Raw genomic sequence first — 21,953 nt, 5'->3', positions numbered from 1 at the left:
TTTATGGTAAATGTATTTAGGGTTGAAACTAATTCATATAATTACTGTAATTCATATAAGCTGATTTTGTTTTTATCTAAATGTGTTCTAAAGTCATACAAAACTTACATTTTAGAAGCTGGAACCAGCGATAGTTTGCCTGATAAATGTATTTAACTGTTTGTCAACATTTTTTGTATGCTATATAATTTCAGCTCTGGCTCATTTAGGAATATGCTTCATGTGAGCACTCTAATGTTGAAAAAACAAGATTACATTACATTACAGTCATTTAGCAGACGCTTTTATCCAAAGCGACTTACAAATCAGGATCTAAGATTAAATTAGATTTCGACACAAGGACCTACCGTAGTTTATATTCTGTTCTAATATGCAGTCTCTGGTTATCACAGAACCCTACAGAGCAAATAGGGCGACTCAGGACAACATGAACCCCGGTTTTTGCATAGTATCGCGAGAAGAGAACTGATGCCCCCCTCCTCAACGTGAAGATACTGAGCTGTGTGTGTGTGTGTGTGTGTGTGTGTGTGTGTGTGTGTCGCTGCGTGGGGGGAGTTCTCCTGATGTCATTTGGCAGAAAGGGAGGCTGAGCTAACGGGTGGAAAGCACAACAATAACGTTACCCCTTTTAACCGTCCACACTGGGACCTGTGACGCCTTCTGTGGGATTTAAACACGCAGCGTTAAATACCGTCCTACCTCACCGCCGAAGAAGAAGAAGACGAGCGAGAGGAGGTGAAGCTAACGGTCTGAAAGTACCAGATGCTATTCCAGCGAATAAGAAGAAGGAGAACGGGCTGATGGGTTCTCTCTCTCTCTGACGGCTAACGTGAGACCTTTTGCTAGGAAACAAGGATACCACGAAGTGAAGGGAACTTTGCTTCGATCCGCTCCACCTCCGTGTGTGTGTGACATTGTGTCTGAAATGCTAGCGCGGTCTCGGCCGTGGAGCAGCCTCTGGGCCGCAGCTCGGCTCACCGAGCCAGAATCTGTGGAATAGCTAAGCTAGCTTCTCTAGCTAGCCGCATCTGTGTCCGATGCTGCTGCTGCTGCTAAACGGATCCGAGGGACGACACAAGCGTGCGTGAGTGAGCTGTTGATTTACCGTACTTGGACTACAAACGGGCATTTGAGATGTGATGCTTTTTGTGCCTCGTATTTGAGTCTTTTTGTAGCTGGGGGCTAAGGAGCTAACGTTGCTGCAGAATGCCGAGCAGAACCACAGCAGCAGCAGCAGGCTCCTGTTGAAGGGGGCGAGGTTAGACTGATAACAGCCCCACAGAGTCTCTCCACACTCGGGGTCACATTTTGGACAACGACCACCCTCGTCTTCCCCCCACGTCATTCACCGCCTCATCAGCTGGCGACATGGATAAACTCACGATCATTTCAGGGTGCCTGTTTCTTGCAGCAGATATCTTTGCAATAGCCAGCATTGCAAACCCAGACTGGATCAACACTGGCGAATCAGCAGGTAAATGAAGCCACAGCAGCCATTCACAACTACTATTATGTTTTTTTTTCTTGCCCGTGTCCCCCCCACACACTGCAGGGGATGTTGGCACATCAGATAATCTCCACAACAAAGATATGCTCCATTGTGTGGAGGGTTTCATCTGCAGCAGCGTCTTTTGTCTTCCACAGCAGAGTGTTCTGTGCGTATTTACATTGCTTCCTGAAATATAAGACCATAAAATTACAATTTCATCCCTGATTGATCAGCATCATGGACCTCTGTTGCTTTTTAGGGCAGCAACTGATTTTTATTTGCATGACTCTTGGTAAATAAATGCATCTTTAGTCTATACAAATGTTAGAAAACAGTGAAAATGACCATTAGTGTCTCCCGGATTCCAAGATGATGTCTTCTAATCACTAGTATACACTAAACTAAAATGATATTTAATCTGCAGTGATATTTAAGAAGGAAAAGCAGCTCAATGTGAAGCTGAAACCAGAGAATGTTTGACCTTTTGCTGAAATTTGGATTAATCAAGCATCAGGAAATTCATCGCAGATAAGCAAGTGATCTATGACTGAATTTATCAAGCCTAAAATGCCAAACACTGGCTTGTAATTGCTGCTTAGACAGGAGGATTTGCTGCTTTTCTATGTTTTATGTTTTAAACATTTTTCGGGTTTTGAACCTGGGTGAAACAAAGTAACCAATTTCTAGGATTTGACAGTGTGCTCTAGGGAAATGTTGTAGACTACTAGTTGATTCATGGAAAGAAAAGCAACAGATTGCTCATTAGTTGCATCCTTTTTTTTTTCTATCAACTCGACTAGTTGATTCAGCGTCTTATCATTTGAAGCACTAGAAGTTATTGCGGCCCCGTATTTCTCTGGTGACTTGACATTTGAAGTGACCCACATGTGATCAGTCCAATCAGCGCTCACTTGAGGATCCAAGGCAGGTGCTCATTTGTGGCATCCCTGCTGATTTTTTTTTTTGGACAGAAGCACACGTGCTGTGAGTCCTCGCTTTATTTGTGTCGGTCTTGAAAAACACATTCAGGCTATTGATAGACAGCTGCTCCTCTTTGTTCCCTCGGCAGGATGACAGCTTAGTAACTGGGTCAGGGAGGGTGCATCGTCCACCGACACACACCAGGGCAGTATTAAGCCATCTGTACCAAAAAAAAAAAAGTAATAATAGGATGCAAATAACACAAAGCCACTATCTATAGATGTACAGCCAAAGATTTGTGGGTAGTTTCTCCCAACACTTTTATGTTGCTACATTAAAACTGACTGTGGGTGTTGCAGAGTTTCACACAGCGGCCGACTTCCACCTTGCTGTCACTGTTCTCACTTCCCCTCAGCTTTCATGGCCCTCTTTGGTGGTCGTGATGTAACTTCTCTTTTTATGGTTTTATGAGACACGCAGGCGATGGACTACAACTCTGTCACGTTTTATTTTCTCACCATTTTGAGAATGCACCAGCCCGCTGTATTAGTTCACTATCATATATGATAGTAAAGTAGTATATGATAGTATACTAATACAGGTTTTTAATCCAGTCAATATTATGCCACGTTATCTGGTCTAAAAAGGCAGTTAGTTTGCTTGTAAAGGACATTTTGTGTAGATTTTCCCCCTGGGCAGAAGGTTACAGTATCAGCCCATCTTTGTATGGCATGAGTAGCAAATTAGTCTTATAACAGCCTATTTATATTATCTAGTAAATGTGAATGCAGATGGTCATCATACTGCGTCACATAAAGTAGAGACTCAGCGTTATCTGTGTTATTTGTGACGGAGTCACAGAGGTGATTTAACAAGTGTTTGAAGGTGATTCTATCTTTATGGGTTGAGTGTGCCGTCTCAACCGCACAATTGTGGTTAGTTTTTGCGGTGCCACTTTTCTTTAACCAAAATATCAAATGAATAGCAAGTTAATTATTTATGTTTCTCTGTAATGTAGTTGTAAGTATAGGGATTATACATGTTAAATGGGGGAATTTTTTTTTTTTAGATTATGTTCATTTTGCATTTGTCAGCCCTGAAATATATGCTTAGAACAAAACATTCACTCACTAATACAGTGTGTGTTCCTCGTGTACATAAGTAGGCATCATGACAAACATATTTAGAAAAATGTATTAAAAATTAGCTGTCATTCCCCCTGCATGTTGCCTACTTATTTCCCATTTCTTGCGACCGTGGTTCCTCTCTTGGCCTGTCTTGTCTCTTAAGATGGTTTAGGCATATTGCATAATTTTACAGTTTCTCTTTGGGGCTCTGTTAAACAATATTTTGTGTGGTTCCTCTGTTACCTCTGTCTGCACTGTTTAGTCCACGCCGTTGCACAGACAAGTGAATTGCTGGAAGTTGATATGAAGTAGGAGCCCCCCCCTGTGACTCCCCTACATTGTGTTATCTCCATCAGCTGACCTCTGGTTCCTCGCTGTGTTGTTGTCTTGTCAGAGGGGCTCAGCGCTTAACAACCCGCCCTTGTTGGACCTCAGCGGGTCGTCTTTGTGCTCAGAGCGTGGAGAAACAGACATGTTCTCCCGGGCAGTTAGCATCAATAATAGATGACTCTGCAGTTCAGTCCACCCTGTCCCGCCAACCCGAAAGGACAAAAACACCAGCACTGGTTCAGAACTGCAGAGGTAAACATGACGATTGTAACTTTGACATGTTCACTACAGTGTTGATTGTGAGCTTGAAACTGACTCCCTGCAGGTGGCTCAAGTGTTAAAATTGAAGCAGATATTACTTTCATTGCCTTTTGCGGTGGAAGCATTTCAACGGCTGCCTACTTACGTATTTTGCATTGATATAGGCACTGGGGGTTGTAGATTAGGTTCGACTAGATTCATCATTTAGCACTTAGGTTTCAGAGAATACAATACTCTCCTGGGCTTGTCAGGTTTTGTATCCAAGTTTGGAGCGTACACATCAGCTGTGCTCCAGTGGCCCTGCAATGCAAGTGGGCGCTGTAAAAGCCTCCAGCAGCAAAAGACGCAGCTGTTGGCAGCTTCAGCTTGCCTATATGCCGCCCACCACAGTTCAGAGGCCTGCTTGACTCATCCCTCCAGAGCTTCTAAACAGCATCACCCCCCCCCCCCCCCCCCCTTTCCATACTCCACTAATGACCGCATCATCATGCTGAAGATGAGCAGACACGGACCTCATTTCCTCCCATTTGGACCGAGACACAGTGATCATTGTGAGCACAAAGCTCACTGCAGGGTAACGGGGCACGATGGGGGGGGGGGGGGTGAAAATAAGTAGGGTCTCAATATGGAGAATTGGCCCATTATTTTTGAAACAAAACAGATTTGTTTGTATACTAAAGAGAATCCATTTTGGCTCGGGGTACGGTCACACTGGCTGCCTCCCGTTTACTTCAATTGAAGCAGGTGCAACAGATGAGTTCAAGCATTTTGTTCTGGTTCCTGTGAACTCGTTGGTCGGAGCTCAACTTTGTTTAACGTTGGTGTGAATGTGCACGATCAGCCAATATTGGTCGTTATTGTAGAGATGCTACCAAACTGTAACTCCGCTCTCACAGAGCGTCTATGATCTCTCTGCTTAATGTCTGCTCTGGTTGGGTTTGTTAGGTTTAGGCATGTGGAGTGGGATTGGCCAGGGTAGGAATAGCCGATCAGAGGCAGAGTAGAGTGGGTCATGCCAACCTAGGAAAAATAATCTCGTCAGGCACATAACCCTCCCCCCTAAAACAGCGAATTGTTGTTTTTGCGTCGTTTTTTTTAGACTTTGGTTGTCATACAAATAAACAAACTAGATACAATGTTTTAATTAGTGAGCTTTAGAGGTCCTGGTAGATGATTTTGTTCCTTTTTGGGAAGAGCCAGGCTAGCTGTTTCTCCTGGTTGGCACTACGCGGCAACCTCTGGGTCTGAAAAGTGGAGCCAATGCAAGAGGAGTCAGTTTGACGTTCATTGAGTAAATTATGGTCTTATTTAGAGTAAAACAGACGATAAAGCCGCGTATGCTTTAGGGCGGGGCTGCATGGGGTGATTGACAAGTCTCTGCCACGCCGTTCTCGGTCTGGGAGTCGTCCTGGTTTATGTCTTACTACTTTAACCCTTTCTCTTTGTGTTTTCAGTTTATAAAAGTTAATTGTAACATTTTTGTCGCCTACAAATGTCTTATTCAGCGACGGCCAAAAATGCCAAAATTAAGGCTTTAAAACCGTAAGCAATGGGTGACGTCACAGTGATTATATCCAACTTACTTCCCAACATATCAAACTATTTATCTTCATGCATATTCTTTGCACATAGAGCAGTCAACATTTTTTTATTTCTAGCAGTTGAAGTGAAGTCTGCCATGTATGAATGAAAAGTACTTATTATGAACACACTGTTGCTGTTTGAGCATCAGACAGACATTAACGGGAACTTTTTCTTTATGCGCCTGCTTGTTGATTTGTTTACCTGTATCCGTGTGCCGTAGCGTGCCTGCCTCTTGTAAGGCAGGAATTCTACAGAGAGCTCGTGAAACAGCAGGAGGCCGGAGGATCCAGAGGAAACAGTCATAAATCGGTGCCATTAACCGCAGCTTTGAAACCTTTTGCTTAATGTTTCCCTGTTCCCAGCACCAGCACCAGCTTTCTTCACTTCGCTCACTCACCCCCTGTTCTTAATTTGCTCAAGGTTAGTCTGCACTGACTTCTGGGCTAGCCTGTTGAGTAAGCCAAACAGCCAGGTGCCATTTCTGTCACAAGCCATGACCTCCATCTTTTTTTCCCCCTTCACACTTTACTGTTATTGCATAAGTGTTCTGCTCGGCGATAATTGAATTGCCATAGAAATAATTGAAGACTGAGAACATCCTTTTTTTTTTTTGGTTTTTCCTTGTCTGTGATGAATTGTGTGCCCTAATAACTATTACTCTGTCTGTCTGTGTGTGTGTGTGTGTGTGTGTGTGTGTGTGTGTGTGTGTGTGTGTGTGTGTGTGTGTGTGTGTGTGTGTGTGTGTGTGTGTGTGTGTGTGTGTGTGTGTGTGTGCGTGCGTGCGTGTGTGTTATAAGGTAGGTTTTCTGCCTGTAACAGTAGATGTAAAGCAGTTCCTTATACAGCACACTTTAACATCTCCTGACTGAGACTCCCAAGGCGTTTCTTTGGAAATATTGGAGTTGTTTGTGTGGGTTGTTGCTGTTAAAGCTTTCTCTGGGTGTTACAAAGGGGACAGGATTTCCTCTGGACTGCCTGTTGACCCCCCCCCCCTCCCGGGGCAGTAAGAGCATTCTTCTCACACACTTTGCTATTCTGTTTGTATTTAAGTGCTTTTAGACTCAATGGGGTTATAAGCAGCAGCATCATACATTCATTGTGTAAATAGAGGAAAGGGTTATAGTAGACGGGTTATGAAACATCTAGATTTCGGGTGCCAGACGGAGCCAGCAACATGCTTGACCTTCTGAAATTCCAGCTCGCACGCTCGTCTCGTGCTCGCATCCACCCACCTGCTGCTGAACTTTATAATGTCGCCCACAAAGAATTTTCAGTGAATGGGTTATTCTATGGTCAGTAGAAAAAAGTGTTTTTCCTTTTTATTAGATTATGCCCCAAATATGTGGAGGAAATAAAGTCCCCATATGATTCTGAGAAGACATTGTGCCATTAAGGCCTCAGTGCAGAATTAGCGTAGCCACATAGCGTACATGTTTATCAGCTTTACACAGATGGAGACCGTTTATTTAAAGGTTTCCGGGGGAGTTTTTAAACCTCTAGTAGCACTGTGGTGTTCATACATGTGTGGTTTCCCTTTTTCTTCACCATGTCCACGTTCGCAATATGTTGCTGTTCGAGCAGCGGAGCATCGTCAAACACAATTCTTTTCAAACTTGACATAAACAAAATCAAACTCGCCTAAAACTCTTATTTCACGAGTTGGATGTGACAATATGCTGACTCTACAAAGTTTTTCTCCCCCGCTGTCTCTCTTTTTGCCTGCTGATCAGCGGCTGTAAGCGTCTCTCAAACTTTAGAGGCAGACAGACTATTAAATTAGCAAAATAAAATGACATCGCCCAAAAAACAAAAAGCCCCATCAGCGATGTACTCAGCCAACCGTCTATATATTCCCCGATCCGCCTGAACTCAAGGATGAGAAGATTTTTAGCAAATGAACATGAACGTTAACAACTCAGGTTTTAAATAGGCTTTGCTAAATGTTTTATGTTGAAGGAAATGCTCTTGACATGTTTTAGAGCTCAAGGATATACACAATGAGTTTGGTTGAGTAACACACACATAACTTTAGTTTGTTTACAAGAAAACTCCACAGGGCACCTTTTTAAGTGAAAATATATGTGACTGTATGCCATTTATAGCTAGTGCCATTTCAGGACTGAGCATTCCATCTGGAAAAAAGTGCTTCATTAAAGAAACACAAGGGGCGAGGAAAGTTGCTCCAAGTATCCGCGTGACAAATATGATCCAGGAAGGTCACTCTTATATCAGTGATTTTAAAGGTTTTTGAAGTTTGTGTCCTTCGCTGTTACCTTGCAAAGGAGGCAAACTGGATTTGACAACTCCTGGAAAGATACCACAGTGACAATTGTACTTTTCATGCAGTGCTGTTGTCTCTCTGAACTCAGTCTAAAAGTGTCCTGTTATGTGTGTGCATATTCGAAGTGTCAAGGGGTATAGGACGGCTCATCTGCCATCCAGAAAGACCACTATACATCACCCCGAATGTGCTAAAACGTTTTCCAATGAACGCCTCACATCCCCTCACATCACTTATAGTCCGCCTTTCTTTGGCCGACGCCTGTGATCAGCAGAGGCCTGAGTGATGGGACGCCGTTCTGCTTACTCGGGTAGAAACTCCCCTTGAGGACGTGCTCTAATTGAATGACGTCCTTCCAGAGTGGCTGCACCACCGGAGCATGTTTCTGCTCTGAGTACTGGCCTTCACGCTCAAACTTTGAGGCATGAGGCCATGACTTCCTGTCTGATCAATGATGGTTACAGTAAGCCGTCAAAGTGCATGATATCCTAGACGAGGAGATAGAGATAGGAGATGGTTATGGCCACTGGGTCTCTAAAGCTTGCTGCAAATCTGTGTGATCATTGCAACTTCTTACGGACGTGTGTCTGTCTTAAGTGTCCTTTTCACATACCTGCGTGGGGTAGATTCAGTAATTGGCAGGATTGATTAAATCCTCTCTTTCTCTTCTAGAGTGTGACGGTGCAAGAACAAAATATTGGCCACTCGCTGGCATAGTTGGGCCCACCAGTGTGGAGAGAGCAGCTCCTCTCCAGCTCTGTACTGGTGACAAATTAGAGGAGATTCTCTCTCGTTTCTCCTCCTTCACTTATTCCTCTTTCGCTTTGACATCAGCTGAGCTGCTATGTTTTGGTCCAGCTGCTTCTCTTGTGTTTGCATTTACTGATAATGAAGTGTTCCAACGTTTTTTTTCTGGTCAACTTTTCACCATTCAACGTCTCTCTGCAGGTGCCCTTACGGTCGGTCTAGTCCGGCAATGTCAGACCATCCACGGACGAGACCGGACCTGTATTCCACCCCGGCTGCCCCCGGAGTGGGTCACCACGCTCTTCTTCATCATCATGGGCATCATCTCCCTCACTGTCACCTGTGGACTACTCGTGGCATCACACTGGCGCCGAGAAGCCACCAAATACGCCCGCTGGATCGCCTTTACTGGCAGTAAGTGAACCAGACAGTGACATTCACTCTGAAGGAAATAGTTTTGCTATTGTCTCCTTCTTCTCTGTCTCACTGCGTCTTTCCTGACATGATCTTTAGAAAGTTATCTTTGCAACATTAGTATTTTCATGAACATAGTCTCTTCAGGGCAAGAAATAATAAAAGGAGAAGTCATGAGATTTAATCGATGTGAGATTTTGGCCCAGTTAGGAGACTTTATCCAGGACCTTTTGTGTTTCTGAGAGTGACGTGAGAATGTGTATTTGGTTGGTTGCGTTTGCACTTTTCCTAAGTGTTCCTCTTGCTCCCTTAAGCTAATTTATTGAGTAATGCAGCTCCTCTGATACCCGAGTAGGTGGCTTGTGTGCCACAGCGTTTCTCAAGTGTTTTCTTCCCTGTAAGATTCGCTTCCAGCACTCAGCAACCACAACCCGGCATCCACCTCGTGCAGCGTGGCCAGGCTGGTTTCATAAGGCTGTGTGGGAGGGCAGAGCCTGATTGGTCGGTTAGTTAAAGGGAATAGACCGCCTCCAGCACACTGTGAAGACACAATGCTCTGTATTATTGTTTGAAAGCCGGCTGCATTTTTCAGGACAAATTTGAACAAACACCCATTGAGAGTCTTTTTTTAATTTATTTTTATTTGCTCGCCAGGCTAAATGCAGATTCATAATTAGGTTTTATAACAAAATAATCACTTCCCGATGAATCACCGCTTTCTCCACAGGCCGGTCTGTGAGCACAGATCTGTGTCACAAGCTGAATTGGACGGCGTTGGATCAATTAGTTAGTTGTTTAAACATCACACTTGAAGGGAGTAAGGCGGTTGCAGTTGTCACCTTTGTCCCCTTGTTACACTTCTGTTGGCTGTGTTAGACAAGAGGTATGTTGTTGTTATTCTTTTTAAGGGGATTGAAGCATCATTATTATCACTGTTAGGAAATAAGGCTCAGGAGGACTTCTGATTTATTTTAGGTACAAGGGAGACCTTGATGTTGAGATGAGTATGTTAAGAGAAAAGATGGTAAATCATCACTCTATTTTGTTTTAGTTCTCCAAGTAGCAGACGCGTTAGGGACGGATGGTCTTCTTGGGATCCTTGAGCCTGTTTTGAAGTGTAGGAGAGGGACGAAGAGGTAAAATTGGGATTTGAAATAAGCTTCTTTTTTTTTTTTTCCTCTGATGTTGCTGAACATGTAGCTGTGATGGAGGAGAAGGTGAGAGGTTAAGTGAGTGAAATGGCCGGGGGCTGAGGAAGAGTTGAGTACAGAAGGTGACTTAAGGGAATAAAACGTGTTTGCACAGCTCAAGAGCCAATGTTGAGACCGAAACGAACGAGGCGTATAGACGCAGAATAAAGGGAAGCTGGTTGTGTTGAGGAGCCGGGGGGGCAGCAGTCGGGTCAGCCAGGTGAAGGTTGAGAGAAGGTGGGCAGTCTGTGGTGTAACCGGCTCCAGGCCTCTGGTACCTGAATGGACAGCTTTGTATGACCAGCACAGACCCACCTCTGTCATCGTCGTCGTTGTCGTCGTCCCCTCCCCCCCCACAGGAAATAAGCAGCCGGGTATAAGCAGTTTCTCGTCACACACACACACACACACACACACACACACACACACACACAAGCAGTGTTTCCCCCAGGTGTGCGGGTTCAGAGTGGCGCTATGATAAATATGAGTCATACAAAACATTAACAGCAACTTCATAAAACTTGTATTTTCCTCTACGGCCCAAAATACCTGTCGGGTCGGTCCATGAACGTTATTTTAAAGAGTGACTTGACACTAAACCCACTAGTTTGTAAACTATATTTACTTACTTTATTACACCATCGGTTGATTCTGGTCCCATTTTCACAGCGTCCTTTTTAAAATCTAATTAGAGAAAGAAATGTTGGCTTCCTTAAACATAAACATGCAAAAATATGCCTTTTTATCATGTACGACAAAAGAAAACCAGGACATCCTCATTATTGAGAAGCTGGAACCAGTGAATGTTTTGCTATTGTTTGCATGAAAAAAGGACAAACAATGAATCAATTATCAAGGTCTATTAACTAATCAATAAATAGACATAATGGTTTCAGGTCATTTCTGTGCCATGCATTAGTAACCATCAGTCACATGAGCTGAGATGATGCTTTCTCCTGCAGAAGGTGAGCCGTGTGTCATCAGCACTTTAGAGGAGCAGCGGACCGTGAAGTGCACTTCAATTAAGCTCGCAGGAATAATGCTGAGCTGCGAATTTCTGGCTCCACTTTAGCTTAGCTTACCACGCATCCTCCTGCAATCACCCCCCCCCCCCACACACACACACACACACACACACACACACACACACACACACACCCCTCGTCCCCTCGTCATCAGTAAACACATCGGCAGGGCAATGATCAGGCCAAATGACAGACAGTAAATATTATCTCGTGTCTGTGCTTTGTGATGCAGCTTTACCGGACATTGTTCACAACATGCTTTTGATTGGCTCTGTTTCTGAACACGTTTTATTGAGTATGTAATAGTTTACACGTCAGAGATTTTGTTTGTACAAAAAAACGGTTAAAAGGACCATAACTCTATCAAACCAGTTTATCAGTTAAGCAAGTAGACTCATGAACGTCACACTCAGTTAATCGTATTCAGATAAAACAACAGAGTGGGCGATTTTTATTTACCATTTATACCACGATTGGTATCCCATGAGTATCTCTGGTGTTAGTGTGGTTAATGTTGCAGTTATAAGAGTAGGACTAATGGCAGTATTTGATTTTTATACTTGCATCATTGATTTAACGATTGAATAAAACACTTTGATTTGTTAAGGTATTTATTGCTGGATTAGCCAAAAACAAATATCCCTTCCTGTTTATTTGAGGCATGTCGCCCACTCCTAATTAGATATTTAATCTCTGGGGTAAATTGTTTAATTGCCAGATTGACAAAATGTCTTTTTAAATCCCAGCACTACTCTACATTCCTCTAGCTGCACGACATGACAAAACTGTAACATCAGTGAGATTTATGTGACTGGCAAAAAAAAGTCATCCCTCAGGTACTGAACAGCTCTGCTAATTGAAAAGAGAGTGAAAAGGTGAAAGCTAAAAATGGCTGCGTCTGCCGTCACAAAATGGATTGCACCAAAATAGTTGAACACAGCCTCGGTGAGCTTTGAAGGGAGGTCGTGACGGGTCTCGTTCTTTGAGTTCTTGTAATTCTGCTGAAAACTAAGATAGCTTAGAGTTTATGTAGCAGACGCAGTAACATCTCACAGCTCACAGTTCTGAATGCAACATTAAAGAGTTCTTTTTAAGTACGTGAAGCTATTCCACAAATTCTGTCACACAGTTTTCTTCTGCTGTTTCACGTCGCTGTGTGTTACATAAGTGGACTCGGGGGCTGGACCCAAAGCGTCAGTAATAACATCTTCACAGGAAAAAGGGAGATCTTCTCATTAGGGACTACTTTGTTATCCAATCACAGACGCCTACTTCCTGGACAGCACCACTTCAGACTCTGTAATGGCTTCCCTGTGCTTGGCTGTGCACATGCTTTGCAGAGCATCACAACGTGCTCATTGTTTTTTAAAGGGGGATTTTTTTTTTTTGTCATGCACATGTGTACTTCTAAAAAGCCAATTAAAAAAATCTGGTTAAAGGGGAACTCCATTGAAGTTACACAAAGTGTGTTTTCAGGTCCTGCTACTTCATATGTTATGTAACAAACAAACAAAAAAACATTTGTGGCTCCAGAGGGAGCTGCCCGAAGACTGGTAACTTGCCTCAAGTGATGTCACTTGAGGCAAGTTTGAAAATTTAAATAAATCGGACTGTATGGAGTTGATGCCTCCTTTAGCCGCTCCTCATCTCTGCTTAAGGTGAAATGTGTGAGGCTGCAAGTATAAATCACCTGAATCTCAGACCAATCTGTCAGCCGTAGTGTTGCATTGTGGGTAGAAAGAAACAACAACATCAGCATACATGTGGCTTCCTCCTCGGTATTCATTTTAGTCTTTTCTTAAATGAAGGACATTCTTTTTCAGTATTTTACTAACTTGTAGCGAAACCAAACTGGATGTGGCTGTTAAAGCATGACATCTGATCCCCGATCTGCACCATCAAGCATGTCGAGACATGTTAAACAGTGTTAATCAGCCTGAGGCTGTTTTATAAAGAGCTTATTTATTGTTCGTGGAGAAACATTTACTGAAACTAATGCTGCATTCATGTGGTGTTGGAAATAATGCAAATCTGTGGTGAGTTCAAGGATACTTGATTATGATACGCTTCTACACACAAATGGTTGCCTAAAGCCACACGGAAGCTTGACTTTACTAACTTAAAAGCTGGAATTAGCTTCCGGAGGGATTTAAAGATTTACCAAAACATTTGATTGTGGAGAAATGCTGCCTTCAGGTAGTATCAGAAATATTGTAATTTACAAATGGAAATACATAAACAACCCAACAGAATTGCAAACATGTCAATGTTGAGTGAATTTTCTGTCATTTTGTTCTGTTTTTTTATCCTTTAATTGTGTGTGTTTTGTATTATGTGGTTGTGTAAACAGTAGATGGTGGATTTACAGCAACTCCTTTTTGTTTTTGTTTACATTTTTTTGCTTTATTTGTTTGTTGACAGTATAGTTGAACAGGAAACACCAGAATTTAAACATGAATAATCGGGTCCTTGTACAGTTTGGGCCAAACAGTGTTGTTATCCCATGTAAATACACAGTAATGCATCAGTGGGACCGATGGTGGAGGCTCCTCATTGTCCCACATGTTCAGTCTGAAGATCTCATGACATCACGTCCAGGCCGGCCTCTGCTCCACTAGCTTCTGTAACTCAATACAATCGATCATTCAGTGTTTCTTTCAAGTGTATTTCTGGGGTTCAACAACAATTCATTTGTGAGCACAAGACAAACTGCAGTTGCCGTAAACTGTAGTTATTTACGTCGTCGTAACTTGATTTTTCCGTATCATAAAGTTCACCAAAGCTCTCTACTAAAGCCAGCTTTAATCTCTGCTGTCCAAACACTTCATCAGCGTTGGCTCCTCTTCGACCTGCTGTTTCTACGGACATGTCTGAACTAACACTGCAAAGGTCTAGAGCTTATTGGAAATGGTGTTCATGAAATGATGAAACAAACAACGATATTAGATAGTTTTTCAAAAAGCCTTCGTACTTGCCTCGACATACGAAGAGAGCCACACAATATATCGTGGCATAAAACGCCTTTTTCCAAGGTTGTATTTTTAGTTCTTTGAGTAGTTACAGATGTCAATACGATTTTAAATGAGGTCGTCTTCATGCGGGACAGTTACTGGACATCCGGTGCTTGTAGAAAGTTCCAGCTAAAGTTATCTTGGTGTGAAGAAGTGTGGGTTTCCCCAATTGCTCCCGTGGTGATTATGAACTCAATGTTACCCACAATCCTCTTCTAATGAAGACATCGTTGTGAAATGAGCAATGAGTCTGTCATTCCTGCAGTCTGGTAGAAAAAAAAAAGATGTACTGGCACTCAAATGTGTTGCTTGATATTCTGTTGCTGCAAACTTGGCAGAATGATGTATAATCTATGACTTGTAAAAAAAAATGTTGGAAACATTAATTGCATAAATGACATTTTAACAGAAACAGTTTCAGAGTCTCTCATCTTCCTGAAACACGTGAGGCAGAGTCGCACTGATCTCGGTGCTTTCTGTGAGTCCACCTTGTGTAATTGCTGCTTCAATGCCATTTGAAAGGTTGTACGTCACTAATGAACTCAAATTTAATTCAATCTGAGCAGCCTCTGCTTCCTGCTCTAGTTGAGTGAGTTCAAGCTTAATTTTCTGCATCTCGTGCGGAGATTAAAGGCTACAATGATGACTGACGTTAGGTGTTTTGAGTGGACATCTAGTGTGGTTTACATGTAAGAAAAGCTCTTGAGTAAAAGTAGTTCTGTGTACGGCATCATAAGATATTTTATATTTAGGTGTACAGTGACTAACGTTTCCTCTCTCGCTCCTTCCCTCCAGTGATCCTGTTCTGTATGGCGGCGCTCATCTTCCCCATAGGCTTCTATATCAACGAGGTGGGAGGCCAGCCGTACAAGCTGCCCAACAACACGGTGGTGGGCTCCTCGTACGTGCTGTTTGTCCTCTCCATCTTCTTCACCATAGTGGGACTTCTGTTCGCAGGCAAAGTTTGCCTCCCGGGCTGAGGACTCGACTACGCCCGCCTCTGGACTGAACACAGGAGGCTCTGAAAATGTTCTGGGATTTACAAAAAAAAAACAACACACAAATGACTGAAATTCAACAACAACAACAAACTCTGGCCAGAAGCCTGAAATGGGGAAGTCTTTGATTCTGTGTCAAGAGGACCGCAGCACCACGGAGTACCTAACGATAAACAAAAACCATAAAACGAACAAAACACTAAAAGTGGGGACTTGGGCTCAGAGGGGTGGAGGAGTGAGAGCGTGAGGGCTGTCGCAGCACCCTTCCAGTGTTGATTTAAAACATGGCCGCCTCTGTTGTTCTGGAAAAGGGTGCTTAACGTGCTGCTGTCATGGCAACTGCGGCCACAATGCGGGCTCACATTTCTTGAGGACCGCTGCAGCCTCTCTTCATCTTGACCCCCGGCTGCCCGTCAGCGCCGTCACGACTGCTCCTGTTGCTATTTTTGGCTTCTATTTGCTATTTCAGTTGTGTGTTTATTTTTCTGTTGTTGTACATTTTGTGTTCTTTTGTTTTGTTTTTTTTCCCCTTCCTACCCCCTCACCGCCTTTTCACTAAAGTAGATTGAGTGTAATTGAGGTTCACTGAACTGAATCCTGGAGGGGGAACTGGGTGTTTTTTTTTTTTTTTTTTTTTTCTGCCAGCTCGGCTTTAAAGCAGGATTTTTACTCTCGCCTGTCACTTCACGTGGCCTCCAGGTGTGCGACTGGGGCGAGCAGCTGTGAGCACAGCTGTCAGGGCTGCTGTGGACGAGAGGAAGGTGCAGGTGTGACGCCTTTTAGTGTCCAACCAGCTGCAGCTCAGGAGCAGGTAGCAGGAGGTGACTTCCCTGGGCAGCAGAGCAGGAGGTCAAGTACCATAAAGGAGAATGCCACTCAATGGAGGACCTTGCGTTATGTTATTTATAGGGAAAGCAGAGCAACAGAGTGCTTGTGAGTATTATTTTGCTAAGCTAAATGCATAACTATGATACACATGTTTTGCCAATAACTAGAAGACTGTGAATTTAGAGAACAATCATCTGAACATAAACACACCTCTTGTGTTTAAGTAAAGCCACACACAGTGACCTTTTCAAAGGTGTTGCATTCCCGAGGGCTTGAGGTGAATCTATATCAGTAATTACAGCAGACAGTATTGAATCTTTATATATGGAAGCGGAAGTTACATTAATAAGGTGTGAAAATAACGTGTGAATTCTGAAAATTGGTGGTATTCTCCTTTAGTGTTGGACGGGAAAGAAGCGAGCCAGGAGCTGTTTTTATTTCAGTTTTTTTTGTTGGTCAGCGGAGGCACAGGGACTGCAGGTCAGGTCCGTGCATGGGGCTGTGCCTCAGTGTGCTGCTCTTGAGGCCCGTGAATGAAAAACACACACGCACGCGCATGCACACGTAAAGCCACCTTTAGAAGTATGCCGAATTAGTTATTCGATTTTTTTGTAATGTACCTGTGGATACACATAAAACTATTACTGGGTTACTTTTACACAGAAGAAAACGTGCTGATTTTCAGACAAGTTCTGTAGTTTTAAGTGTCTTTTAACTTCTTTTCTAAGCAGATTAATGGATGTTTATTCACTATGAACATCTGTGATAATTCTTAAAAACCTCTGGTCTAAACAAAGCGCCAAATTCTGCATTTGTTCACCTCATTATTCAAAATACTGGATTTGCAAATGTCTTCCATTTCTGAAACTAGTTTGTTCTAGAGTTGACCTCAACTCAACTGAAATGCTCTCACTTCGGTTTACCATCCATTATCAATGTAGTTCACATATAAACTTGTTTATTCATAACCATTTCAAGAGCATACAACCTACTGACACTCAGATCGTGTGTGTGTGTGTGTGTGTGTGTGTGTGTGTGTGTGTGTGTGTCTGTGTGTGTGTGTGTGTGTGTGTGTGTGTGTGTGTGTGTGTGTGTGTGTGTGTGTGTGGAATCGATCACGGAGCTCTGCCGCCAAGTCTTAAGAGTTTAGTTTTGTATTTCTGTTTCCTGCTCTTCTTCCTCTCTGCTGATGATGATGATGATGTGCTCTGCTCTGCTGGCTCCACACTCTGCAGTGCCCTCCCTGTGTCGGTTGGTTCAGTATCGTGCCATGACCTGTTTTTGTTTAATAATGTACAGACACACAAAAGGCAGGCTGTATTAGGAAGCACTGTGCATTCAACAGTTTAGGTAACAGAAATAGAAGCACCACAAATGTATAAAAAAAGAGAACTTCTTACCTCATTGTTTTTGTTTCTGCTATTATTTTCTAATGGTGGCAACGTGTGCCCTCTAATTTGTCTCTTGCCTTGATCGGATGTCTTCACATAAAAGCCTATGATCATAGGAAATTATTTATCACTGAATAAAAAGAGGAACAAAAATGTGTGTGTGAGACTGACAGTCTTTATGATTGATTGTGCTTATTTAAGATGTGAATCTAATCAATAGCTTAAATGATAAGCAGATCGTTCAATCAGAGGAATTCTCCATCACCCATTAATCTTATAATCAGAGTGCTACTTCTGCAGGATGTGACTCAAATGTCCTTCCACTCCGAATTCATTAAATCTGTGAAAAACTGACACAAACTGGCTTCAAGGGCAGCTACCCAGAATGCATCAGTGGAAGGGCTATCAGTGTTCCCAGAGTGCATCGGTTGAATGCTGTTTAGTGGCCTTGAAATCTATTTTTAGAATAGTATTGTCTGGGCTAAGTGGTCTATTTAAAGTCGGTCATTTTGAGGCTTTTAATTCACACAATTAACATTTCCCTTCACAGTAGCACCGTAGTTTCTCATCGTGTTGAGCACATCAGAGGTTTTACACTCTGCATGAAAGCCTTTGTGACTTTGAAGGCTGTCAACGTTTTCAGAGGACTTGCAGTAGTTGCAACCTTCATGTCAACCTTGCTAGATTTGCCAGAATTATTTGGTTTGTTTCTGAAGGAAACCAACTAGTCATTGCTTCTGGCATTGATTTTGATTGCAAGTCAACCTTCAAAAGGACAGTTTTTAAAGGATTTCTCTTTTCTTCAAGGAATAGCGTGACATTTTCGAGATGGAGCTTATTTGCTTGGCAAATGACACAGTTAGCAAAATGGCGACCGATTCCTTTAAGGCTCATGAAACCTACTCTAAGCCTCCAGCGACCATTAATGGGTCTTTATAGTCATGTTTGTCTCGCATTCAGCCGGACGAGTCGGTTTCACTCTCTCGTCTATTTTCTCACTGTCGCTGTGCAGCTGAAGACGGCACAGCTCCTCTCAGGACTTCACCTCCATCAGCCTCTCGGTGACCTGCAGCGCCGAGTTGAGCACGAGTAGTGTTTCCATTTAGGATTTCAGAAGGTCACAGCATTTCGCCTCAGCAGCTCACATCAGTCCAAACATCGGCTCTGCTCTCTGAGGAACTACAGAAAAATGCTCCTATTAATATTTGATCTCAACTTTCACACGAAGCTCCTTGTATGTCATTTGTCTTTCGTCTTATACTTTTTTGTTCTTTAAATGCTGCTGTGTGAAGTTTGAACTATTCAGGCATCAGAATTTGGTTTATTGCCAAGTATGTTTGCCTTAATAATTTGGTCACAATAAACATAAAAAGAGAAAAGACAAATAAACAAGTAGTGCATGTTTAGAATCTTAAATATAAAACAATAAAATGCAATTTCAGCCTTTTAATGAGGCATTAAGGATGTATGTAATAGGAGGTACAAGCAGTCTTTCTGTAAGTCAAATAAAACGCTTCTCATCTCTATCCATCAAAACAGAACACACAGCATAAGCAGAATACATGTTTTATGTTGTATTAGTTCTACTTGATGCTCCTGCAGTGTTTTCTTTGTTTGCTTTAACCCAAGCAAACCACCCCCCCAGTATCACCCTGCACATGCACTGGGGGGGACAAGTCCCTGTATAAAGGAGGACTCGCAGATGAGACTGCTAGACTTGATTTTGTCGGGCCCCCCCTGATGGGCAGCAGATGCTTAATAGTGAGTTATTGGAGAAATGATAAACACTGACAGATCCCAGAACAGTTCTCTCTAAGACCAGATGGAGGTGAGACGTTTCTCTGGAACAAAAAAACTCTTTTATATCTAACCAGTCAGCTTGCTCAGAAAGGAATGTGCACTCTGCTTTGTAGGTGATTAGCTATAAAACCTTCCACAATATCCATATTTTGATTATGAATCAAAAAAGGTGTTACAGCAATTCACATATAATACAGTATGTTGGATTGAAATAATCTGGACAAGTAAGTGCTTCTCTATCCAGACTGGGTTTTGATTAGGAAAGTTATCAGTTTCATGAGGTCAGTCAAACTGCAGTGCATAATGATGAATTATTGCATCACAACTTCTGTTAGCGGATGTTTCTTGTGCAAATGTTACACTTTGCTGCCGGGAGCCCAATATGTTTAATGAGGCATCATCAAGCAACGATCCCTTTCTAATTAAGTGGAAATGTCTGTCATTTAACAAGAGTCGGCCATCTGCTGATCCGCAATGTGTAGCAAAGGACTCTGCTCTACAGTTTGTAGATAGTTTTGTTTTCACATTCACAGAGACAATAAAAGAGATTCAAGAAGAAGCAGAAGACCTGCTCTGGAGGACTGACTCAGACAAATACTGGTGTTGTGCATCATTTAGCAATTCCAGCTAAGGATCTTGTTTTTCTCAGAGCCATTATTAATGTCATTGAGCAGATTGCTGTTTCAGATTGAAGACAGACAATATCAATCTAATCTAATTGAAATCCACTCCTGTTTGGTGCTGCACACACTGATAGGTGCCTTAACGTGACATAAGTTGAGTGGGTGGAAGGAGCGGTGAGAAAATTCTCAGCGGATATGTTGCATCAGCACATATTCCTATATGTTATAAAGCAAATGTGTGCACACAGTGCTCCCTCCATGAAGGTTGTGTTCATGGTTTACAGTGTGGCGTCCTGCCCGCTAAAATAGATTAATGTGTCAGCACGCTGCCAAGCGCACTTAGATGGAAATATGGCCGCCATCTGTTCTCGTGAGAGGCTGCTCCAGCTCTCTGTGCTCCACCTCTCTGTGCTCCACCTGAGGACCTGCTGATGTAATCTATCTATCTATCTATCTATCTATCTATCTATCTATCTGTCTGTCTGTCTGTCTGTCTGTCTGTCTGTCTGTCTGTCTTGAGGAACAACTGTCGGTGTCCTATACTAATTTACGAGGCAACGTTTGCACACTCTTTTTTACTAAAGATGCCCTCCAGACATGTTTTCATACATAATAAAGAACACTCTGCTTGCAATAGTAATTTGTGTTTTCTCCACAAAACAAAATCCATTGTAAGTGTATGTGCACTTGAGATTTATAGTTTCATATCACACTTGTGTTACAGGTTACATACTGGACCTCAATTGGCTCCAAACTAGTTAAAAATGCTGCTCGTATATATCCACATGTTGAACTCTAATGATTTAAGATGAGCACAGAGAAACATTCCCTTCTCCTGCAGACTGATGTGAAAACAGCTTTCTAGTGCACATTCACCATTCTGCGCAGTGAAGTTCAAACAAAGCAAAATACACTTTAGTGGATGGGGAACTCTAAAAAAGAGATCTATGTTTTCAATGACATGCAGTAATGAATGTTTAATACCAAACTATAAAATACCTTATTGATCCAGAGCTCCTCTCCACCTAGATGCTGTTATTAAAAAAATAAATCGCCATAGATATTCTTTATCGGTCGAAACATTGTTTTTCTTTTAACATTGAGAAAAACTTATTGTGCGTCATCAATATTTTTTTTTACTGTACCAGGTCAAAGCTTACACTCTTATCCTTATGATATATTAATTTTAATATATTTAATATAATATATCATTTCATTTTAATTACCCTGTTTATTGGATGCAGCTTTTACAGTCACATATACTGTATATCTGCTGTGAACAATGTCTATGCAAGCAGTAAAAGTGCAACGTACACTGCATTCAAAGACAGCGATGCGAGACTCGCTGGTCTGAGGCCTGTGAGAGTCTTTGTTGGTGCTAACTTTAGCTGCAGTATCGATCGGCCAGTAGGAGGGAGGTAGAGGCCCAGCAGAGCATGCAGTGATGTTTCCACCCAGACGGATGTCTGTCTGCTGCTCGTCAGCATCCGTCACACAGCAGATCTGCTGCAGGCGAGAAAAGAAAAAGACAAGAAAGTGACGTTTGAGGAGATAGAAATGAATGCAGTCTCTTCTATTACAGTGCTATCAGTGTTTTGCAAAACTTGATGTTGAAAATGTGTGTAGACATCAATTGAATTTAAACTTTTCCTTTTCATTACAGTTAAGTACCAGTTAGTTTATTTGTATTATTTCCTCCGTAAAATGTTTGTAATTATCTTCTAATACTAATTAATATTCTTGTCAAGGTCTTATTTTCTGAAATGGAATAATGATAGAAATTAAGTCTCTACGTCTGCTTTTAAACAAAAATATACATATTTGTTTAATGTTAATGCCATGTGAGAGATTAAATCATTAGTTACAGTTTCACCCCACATTTTTCTCAGTTCATGACAGTGTTTAATCACCTTGTTTTCATGTTTTAAAGCTG

At 42.3% G+C, this 21,953-nt stretch overlaps 1 protein-coding gene across 1 annotated transcript; it reads left to right on the top strand.

The window, feature by feature from the left end:
* The first annotated feature begins 555 nt into the window (after window positions 1-555).
* Window positions 556-17,744, top strand: mosmoa (modulator of smoothened a). Its single transcript, XM_068718877.1, has 3 exons — window positions 556-1,474; window positions 8,942-9,154; window positions 15,176-17,744. Exons 1-3 carry the CDS (start codon window positions 1,369-1,371, stop codon window positions 15,358-15,360), a joined length of 504 nt encoding a protein of 167 aa, XP_068574978.1. The 5' UTR covers window positions 556-1,368; the 3' UTR covers window positions 15,361-17,744.
* Window positions 17,745-21,953: the final 4,209 nt, after the last annotated feature.

Source organism: Cebidichthys violaceus, unplaced genomic scaffold (genome assembly GCF_023349555.1).
Source record: "Cebidichthys violaceus isolate CVI_PGR_0920_01 unplaced genomic scaffold, fCebVio1.0.p SCAF_23, whole genome shotgun sequence".
Classification (NCBI taxonomy): Eukaryota; Metazoa; Chordata; class Actinopteri; order Perciformes; family Stichaeidae; genus Cebidichthys; species Cebidichthys violaceus.
This window is presented reverse-complemented; position numbering and strand designations above follow the sequence as displayed.